Source organism: Plasmodium fragile (genome assembly GCF_000956335.1).
Source record: "Plasmodium fragile strain nilgiri unplaced genomic scaffold supercont1.10, whole genome shotgun sequence".
NCBI lineage: Eukaryota > Apicomplexa > Aconoidasida > Haemosporida > Plasmodiidae > Plasmodium > Plasmodium fragile.
Window position 1 is genome coordinate 321,639 of NW_012192590.1, and position 8,909 is coordinate 330,547.

The following is an 8,909-nucleotide window of genomic DNA, read 5'->3' on the forward strand; positions in this document are numbered from 1 at the left end:
AAAAAAAAAAAAAAAAAAAAACGATTTAAAAAAAAAAGAGCATTGCAAAACTTCCCCCCTAACACACACCCCTTTTTACCAAACTGCGGCACAAGTGGAGCATTCCCACCGTCAGCCGCATGTGCATGAAGGTGTATGGGTGTCATCGCGTTTAATTACGTGGGGGGGACACGTGTTAACTACCGGTGGATACACTTACATATTCAAGCCACCTCGCCCCCTCTGTGCAACCAACATAAGCGTGAAGTGACAAAATAAGGCGCCTTATGAGGGACATAAATCAGTAAGCCGTGCATAAGGAAAAAAAAAAATTGGTATCACAAAAGGGGGAGAAAAGGCTACGTAAACCCATAGGGAGCTGTGCAAAAGGCGACCAGGTCACAAACATCAAGCACGTTTAAATTAAGCTCTTCTCCAGAACGCATTTGCGCAAGTGGAAAAAAAAAAAAAAAAAAAAAATTATTAAATGAAACTACGAAAAACAAAACAACTGCTGTGAATTGTCGTGAACGTCTTCAATTCACAAGTGGTCATCACATCATCAATTGCGCAGTTGTAAGAGTAGCAAAACAATACTCTTTCAACTGACAAGAAATCAGGGTTTTGTTTTAATTCTGCTCATTAATCTATGCTCTGTGAATGCAAGCTGGGGAAAATTCTTTTGTGGTTAAAGCGAGGCCAAATTTCCATCCACACGTGAGCTCGCGCAAAAGTGAATTGTTAAAAAAAAAGGTTGTCCTGTAACAATCAGTTTACACGAATTGTGGGTGGTATGTATGTGGTGTGTGTATGGTGGGGTGGGTACATGGCTATGTGTATTTTTTTTTTTTTTTTTTTTATGTCCTGTTCAGGTGATTTTCTTATTTCTTTTTATGTGCGTGCTTCGCAGAAAAATAGCTAGCTGAGGGAACGCAGCGATTTACTAATCCAGGATATACGTCTACTCTGCCCATGCTGTTTTGATTCGTCGCACACGGTCCATTCTCACCAGTTGCTGCCATAGTCCATTATTTGTAGTTGGCGGCAGCTCCTCTTTTGTTTTCATTAGTTTGTGAAGAGGTTGTGTGATGTTAAAAAAAGCTTCCCTGTTTTTTTTTTTTTTTTTTTTTTTGCGTAAGCTGTTCACTTGGTCAGGTGCAGGGGGAGGGTAAACGAGCGCCTAGTTTTTTTCCCCACGTAACTGCTTTCTCTAATCCATTGCAAGGATCCATGGGGAAGTATAAATAAGATCACCAAACATATATATATATATATATATATATATATATGTGTAGCATTTACAGGAGGAAGGTCTATATTCGCCAATACACGCAGGGTGCCGTTACGTCTCATGTTGTGCGTGGGGGATTTGTTCGTCACGTGTGTTTAAGATGTCCCTTCTCTTCCCCTTCCGGAGAGGGTCTCCACAAAGGGCCTCCGCAGAGGGGCTGCCCACATGTACAGTTCATCGATCTCTCGTCGCTTCCCCCCTGATCTCTTCAATTATCATTTTTTTTTTTTTTTTCTGTCCCCTTGTCCTTGTGCTGAGCAGTCTCTCATTGATGGCGCCACTGCTCACGCGTTTACACACGCTGGGGTCCACCTCTCCTTGTATATTGCCGCTACCCATGGAGGGGTATTCCTTTGGGCCATTCTCCTTTTCCAGGGGCAACAACCTCGTGGTGTCTACTCCATTGTAGATTCTATACATGCCGGTAGTGCCACGCGGACCATGTTTTCTTAGGGTTTCGCCTTCCCGTTGACACTCTCCACTTGGGAGAAAAACCTTCGCATACGCGTCCTTTCCACATGCGTCCTTTGCATAAGCATCCTTTCCATTTAGGTGGGCTCCCCTATGATAACGCGTGGCAAGACCTTGGCCAGATGCGGGTACTGGTCTGACCTGATTGGGTTGACTCATATTGGGGGGGCCGCCACTTCCGTTGCAGGGGTACACTTGGGAGTAACGGTTTGTAACTGCACCCAGTTGGCGATTCAGGCTTGGAGGGATCAACGTGAAGTTGTTTTGTGCGTCAGCTGCCCTGTGGCCACCATAAGCAGCCTGACCACGATAAGTAGTTTGAGCAGCATGCTCAAGCAGGACCGTCACACCGTTGTCGTTTCCCCAGTTAGACGTTGCATTTAACTGTTCCGCACCGCTTCTTAAATCTTGCTCGAAGGAACTCCTCCCATGGGTTATTTTGCAACTGGTAGAAATGACCGGATTGTTATAAAAGGCCATTTGATTTTCTTTCATCATTTCAGCAGGTCGTTCCATGCCCCCTCCTCCATCACGGGTGTTCCTTTTTTTTTCTTTGCCATGACTTGCGAGTTTGTTGAATCCATTGCCCCCACTCTTTTTTGTCCTACTCCTCTCCTCGTTGTCCCATTCCCAGGGTCTGTAGAACAGGCAATTCTTTTCATGGTAAGTAGAGTTAAATTCGATCCACGTGTTTTTCGTGCCTTTATAATTTATTACCCGTAATCGACTGATGCACCTCTTTTTCATACCACAAATAAAATTTCGCACATATCTTCTTGCGCTCGTACTAGAATTAAAATATTTGTAGCCCATGGCGATGGCTCTGTTCCTTCCAGAGCGTACATTGTAGCAATTTTCAAAAAAAGTCCATTGGTAACGCTTCACCACACAATTCACATTTTGTAACATGGGTTCCTTTTTTAATATACAAAGATTACCTTTAATAAATATTTCAGTATATAATGATTTACTCCCTGTGGTAAGAACAAATGCTTCCCCCCCAACACACTCCACATGACGGAAACATTTGAACGTATGTATCATCACTCCACTTACTACCTTGACATGAGTAAATGCTAATCCTGAATCGAGCAATTGCGAATAACCATTATACTCTGACCCACATCGAAACATTTTTGAAGAATCTTCATTCCTACTCTCTTGTTCCATTGTCTGTCTCAAATAATTCTTCGAGTCGTTTATCTGATCCATATAACATTTTTCATTCTTTCCTTTCTGTATAATGTGGTCTGCCACTAGGTCCTTCATCTTGAGGAGACTCAACAAAATATCCTCCTCTCCCCGCTCTACAACGCTTCCTGTATTAACCCCCTCCTCCACACTTTTGCTCATGTGTCCCTTCCCATGCTCACACAGCACATTTGCATTCCTTGCGCTTGATGTGTCTATAGCAGCTTCGTCTTTCGCCTGCACATGTTTCGTGTGACTCTTCACCGGTTCTGTGTCATGCGTGGGGATAGGTGGCTCCATCATGGTGCTCTTTACGCACACGTGCATGTCTTTTCCCATGTCAACATCCATTCGGTCGTCGCTGCCGTCGCTGCCGCTGCCGCTGCCGTCGCTGCGGCCACTTTGATCTGTGCCACCCGCGAAGAGGCTCGCGCCTGCTGGATACTGCATCATCGTGGAGGAGCTGCCCCTCCCCCCCGTTTGGGTTAAGCTCAACGTTAGGCGTGTGACAACTCGTTCAAGGGGAGTCACCTCAAGGAGAGTTCGCCTAACGTTGTGTCCGGGGGAGCCACTACACCTATGTATATGTATATGTATGCGTATATATATGTGTTTTTTTGTTTAAGTCTAGCTGTGCCCCCACGCAGTGACGAAAAAACGTGCGCGTCCATATTCTCCCCTGAGGCACGTGTTAACGGAAATGGGGACGTCCTGTTAATTCTTTAAATCGTCGCAGCGAAATCAGGCATGCGACGAGTGGCTGTTTGTGGAGGCCATACCCCACTATGCCTCACGGGGGGTAACTTAATTTTTTTTTTTTTGTTGCACAGGTGATACATCTGTGTGGGGGTGATGAAACGGGTGTAATTGGGACGTGGGTGTAATTGGGAAGCGTGCTCTCAGTTGGCCCGGTGAGTCGCCCTCCTGAGTGGGCCTGTTTGTGTGTGCTGCTAGTGTGTCCTGCTCGAGTGTCCTGCTTGTGTGTCCTGCCCTGCTTCCAGCTCAACCAGCTTCGCAAGCAATCAGTCTTTGCGAAAAGGAGGCATATTAAAAACCATCCCTGGTTAGCCCAAGGGGGAGAGATGAAGAGCAGGGGTGTACAAATACACATTTGCACACAAGCTAAAAGTCAATTACAAAAGGGATCGACAAAGGGCCTGACAAGCGGGAGAGTGTATACACCTCACATGGAAACAACTTTTGCTTCACACCCCCACCCCACTACCCTCGCCAAGCGAGCACCAGATCGATCTACCCCCCTCCGCCCCCAGTTGGGAAGCATACACACGGGGGAGAGATTACCCACCCCCGGAAGTTCCACATGCACAAGATTAACTCTACCTATTCTGGACTTGCACCGTTAACGTTAATGCACCATGGCGGAGGGTGCATTCTCGGGGTGCCTTTATTTATTTATTTATTTTTTTTTTTTGCTTGCCCCTTTAATGTAATGGAGTCGGAGAAGACGATAGCAAGGTGTGCAAAAAAAAAAAAAAAAAAAAATTTTCACATGTACGCATGCACAACTGGTAAATGGCTAGCAGATCATCTCCTTATTAAGTGCACCCGACTTGGCTCACAATCATTTCCTCGCTTGGGGGAAAAATTAAAAGGAGGAGATCGCACCTCGTCCTGCGTGTAAAGATTTACTTGGAGAACACACATCACACATGCAGGGTGCGTAAGCCCATCGGAGTGACGAACAGACTGAGCAGGAATAGAGCTTCCTCTCACAAGTGCCGACCAACCCCCCCTATATCAATCACCTCTAGCTACCTCGTTTCCTGTGTGAGGTCTCTATCCCTTTCCCAATAGTATTATTATGTGCACTCAAATGTGCGATGCCTCTGTTGCGTCCCCATGGTGTGTTGAGGTGGTTACACGCTTTTACATTAGGGGGATATAACGTGCACGCGAAAGGCATTCTGTTCCTCTACCCCAAAAGGGGGGGGGACAAAGCACATGTGTGTGTTTTGGTCAGCAGCCTTGGCACCTCAACAACTGTTCGAGGAAGTATTCACATCCTGTGTCGGCTATGCGGGAAGAGTCGATGAGTTGCCTGTTCCCTAAGCCTGTCTTTATCACTTATCCAACGTGGAACATAATAATGTATTTTTGCAACAGCTCCAGGTGAAGTTTGGAAATTTACAACAAAAAAAAAAAAAAAAAAAAAAAAAAATTAACAAATGGGCGTGCACGCGGGTGTACACGTGGACGTACAAATGGGCTTACAAGCGAACGCACATGCAAACGCGCAAACGAATGGGAAGCAAAAGGTGCGCAGCCCGTCTTCATCCCTCTTTGGGGCCACCCATCTGGCGTACTTGTCCATCATCCAGGAGTCTCATCCCAGCCCGTGCGGCAAACTAACAGGGCAGATAAAAGGGGGGGGGTGTACATGTGTGTGTACTTGTGCGTGCACATATGCCTGTACATATGCGTGTACACACGCACAACTACGTGGCTATGGGCACACACGCACACCTACCTGGAAGTCCACGTCCGATTTGTCAAAGTCCCGGCCGACGTTGTCCCCCGCGTAAAAGCTCTCCTTAAAATTAAAGAGCACACTGGAGAAGGTGGACGCGAGGCGCTTCATGATTTCGTTTTTGCGCGCCAGGCAGCGGGTCAGGTGGACCAGAAAAATCTCGTCACGGAGAAGCTCCGGGGAAGGGGGTACCACGCCAACACGACCAGCATAGCAGTTACCCCACTCTGCATCACTCAAAAAAAACTCTATGTAGGGCGCATACCCAGGGTGATCCCTGCCAAAGCGAGTGTATAACTCCATCTTGTGCAACAGGGCATTTATGTACACATCCAACACATATAACCTGACCTTGTTCAGGTGAAATAGACCCCTGCGAAGCTTCTTCACCAGGGCACATAAAAAGGGATTGTTTAACATGTCGAGGACGAGTTGAAGGAAATCTGCCACAGGTTTGTCCTTCTGCTTCATTACTTCCCTCTCCAGTAGAGTCCTGTGTGCTTTACCAAAGTAACTCATTAATATGAGTGCATATTTGATCCCCTCGAGACATATGAACAAGCAATACTGTCCCTCGCTGGGCTTGGGGTACATGTCCAGGGCCTCGATATTGCCTTTCCCTACTGCAAAGAAAGCGTTCACCGCGCAGTTGCTTGTGTGAGCAGGGCGGCCTCTCCCACGTTGGCGTTCCCCAAGTCGACGCTCGATTGAACGGTACCCACCTCCATTCAGTGCAACCCCCACCTGACTTGCATAAAGTGCATAAAAGTATCGCAGCGCATCATTTAACTGTTCCATTTTGGAGAAGAGGATTGGGAGCTTGTTCTGCTCCACATGAGCAGCGTCATACAAAGGGGAAGAGACATTCGTCTGGTTAGAAAAAACGACTACCTTATATTGGTGTATTTTTTTTAACAGAATGATGCTGTGTAATGCTTCCATACTAATGAGGACATTGTTCGGGTGCTTCTCTCCTGTGGGGTTGATCAACGTACCATCAACATCAAACGATGCGATTTTTACTGGATTGGAGAGTACATGACTTAGCAATTTACCAAACAACATGTCTTTGTTTCGTACTAACTGTCCTCCTCCATGAGGCATCATCACGGTTCTCCTCACCAACCCCTTCATGGATGTCACACCTGGTCCTGTGGTTCGAAACAAACAACCGTAATATCTGTTCCAGGGTCCCTTCAGGTTAATTTTTTTTGTGTAACTTAAAAAATTTATGTACTTAACACACAGCGCCCGCTTCAGTCGTGGCGACCGACTCGCCTGCGAGCAGGGGGCCTTTGTTGCCATTTGATATAAAAAGGGGGATACAGAAAAAAAAAAAAAGGGGACACGGTCGCATCATTAATATGGTAATAGAAACAAGGGCACATATCACACAACACCGTGGCCTACCTCGCCTTTTTTTTTCTCTTTTCCGTGTAGTGTATATAACACTATCCCCCCCCCCAAAAAAAAAATAAGCCAACGCTCCCCCGCTGTGTCCTTCCACTATCACATCCACAACGGGAGAAAAAAAAAAAAAAAAACAAATGAGCTGATGCACATATGAGTGGGGTAAGCCACGTGTTGTGTGCTTCCATAAGAGAGCGACTTGGGCTTCTTCTTCCCTTTTGTATTATTGACAACGGTAGAAAAGTGTAGGCCCAACTGAGTCGAGAGAGTGTGTTTCGTGGAGCGCCCCTGTCCCCGCGCGAGGTGCAAAATTCACGCCGGCGATACACCCGTGCAATAATCTACTGGGTGGGCAAAAAAGCCACACGGGAGAAGAACAAGGGGTAAAAAAAAAAAAAAAAAAAAAAAAATACACAACAACGTAACTCCGCAAGGGTAAGGAGAAGCACCCAATGTAGTGACTCCCCAACAACTAACACATATGTAGTACACTTCAACTCCGTCATCCCACTTGTAACCCGGATCCCGCAGCTACATGAACTTCCCCCATTTTCTTTTATGCATCCGTAAGGGAACCCATTTCGATTTGTTACGAGGTGGATAGAGAGGGGGAAACCCTAAACCGGTTGAGACCTCCTTTCCCCAGTGACAACGTCCATGATAGTATATACCCCCTCCAGCACGAGCGACATACGTGAGACTCACGTGCGGAGCCACCCGTGTGAGGAGCGACCCACCCACGTGTGCACCCCGTCCACGTCGCCCATATCCACTTATTCCCCCCCCCCTTGTGCAGCTCTTCTCTGCTTTATGAGAACCTCCGGTGGAACCATCCCATTCAACATTCGAAACTTCGCATTTAATTGTTTCACCAAACTAGCATATAGGAACAAGCACCTCACGTAAGTCTAGCACGGAGAGAGGGGACAAAGTTGTTTGTACATGCCAGTGGCGACGACCATGTATATATCCTCATTTCAAGAGTGGGGACTTACCACTCATTAAGGGGCTTCCCTCTTGTGCTAGCACACCATCACATGCCGCCTCCCCCTTTGCAGAAGAGCTGTAAACCGAAGGCTAGGAAAAATGGCGGACGAGGAAGAGAGAGCACTTGCGGTTGCCGGGAAAGACGAGAACGGCGACTCCATTTTTGGTAAGTCGCTGAAGAGGAAGCCAGAAGCGACCACCCATCGCCTTAACTGAGCGACAACACACCGCTTGAAATGAGACGACCACGTAACACCTGCACCTATACTGTAGGAAAAATCGCAAGGAAGGAAGTGAAGGTGGACCTCGTGTACGAAGACGACAAGGTACTCCTCCCTGGTGTCGCATATATATATGCCGTACCACCTGCGACGTCCACGCTACGGTGCATCACCCGCTGCTACCCCCCTCCCCCTGCAGGTCCTCGCCTTTAACGACATCAACCCGCAGGCCCCCGTGCACATCCTCGTCATCCCCAAAATGAGGGATGGGCTGACGAGGCTCAGCAAGGCGGAGGAGAGGCACAAAGATATCCTGGGTCACATGATGTGGGCGGTAAGATATAAACGCGGAGCAATTAAGGGGCGACAAATGGCTTCCCACCCCGTCTGACCTCTCTCCGTGTGATGTCTCCCCTATGGCCTGCACCTCACGACGTACTAATTTATCCCCTCCCTCCCCCTGGAAGGTCTCCGAAATTGTAAGGAAGAACAACTTGGGTGACTTCCGCCTCGTCGTGAACAACGGCCCTGAAGCCTGCCAGTCCGTTTACTACCTGCATTTACATATCCTGGCCAAAAGGCAAATGAAATGGCCCCCTGGATGAGGAGGAAAAATACTGAGACGCAGGAGAATTACCTATCCCATCGAATTAGGTAAGTGAGCCATTTATATTTATACAACTCTCATCCCTTCCCTTCTTCTAAATGGATAAAAATGAGTAACCACCCGCCATTGCACACATTCAGGTGTTTCATTTCCATTTTGCCGTGTTGAAAATTTGAAGTTTTTTTTTTTTTTTCTATCCAATTAGTACATATTTAGCTAGTTGTTCATATTTTTTTTTTTTTTTTTTTTTTTTTTTGGGGGCAG

General features: G+C 46.9%; 3 protein-coding genes across 3 annotated transcripts; 1 reads left to right on the forward strand and 2 right to left on the reverse strand.

Annotated features, from left to right (window-relative positions):
- Positions 1-1,444: 1,444 nt before the first annotated feature.
- On the reverse strand, positions 1,445-3,385 carry AK88_01235 (uncharacterized protein; the record flags this gene model as incomplete). The annotated part of the gene is made up of 1 exon (XM_012478871.1): positions 1,445-3,385. The coding sequence occupies one exon, from the start codon at positions 3,383-3,385 to the stop codon at positions 1,445-1,447; it is 1,941 nt and encodes a 646-aa protein (XP_012334294.1).
- A 1,838-nt stretch (positions 3,386-5,223) lies between these two features.
- AK88_01236 (uncharacterized protein) lies at positions 5,224-6,725 on the reverse strand (the record flags this gene model as incomplete). Its single annotated transcript, XM_012478872.1, has 2 exons — positions 5,224-5,298; positions 5,421-6,725. The coding sequence occupies 2 exons, from the start codon at positions 6,723-6,725 to the stop codon at positions 5,224-5,226; spliced, it is 1,380 nt and encodes a 459-aa protein (XP_012334295.1).
- A 762-nt stretch (positions 6,726-7,487) lies between these two features.
- Positions 7,488-8,643, forward strand: AK88_01237 (uncharacterized protein; the record flags this gene model as incomplete). The annotated part of the gene is made up of 6 exons (XM_012478873.1): positions 7,488-7,524; positions 7,627-7,732; positions 7,889-7,983; positions 8,091-8,143; positions 8,238-8,372; positions 8,506-8,643. The coding sequence occupies 6 exons, from the start codon at positions 7,488-7,490 to the stop codon at positions 8,641-8,643; spliced, it is 564 nt and encodes a 187-aa protein (XP_012334296.1).
- Between the last annotated feature and the right edge of the window lie 266 nt (positions 8,644-8,909).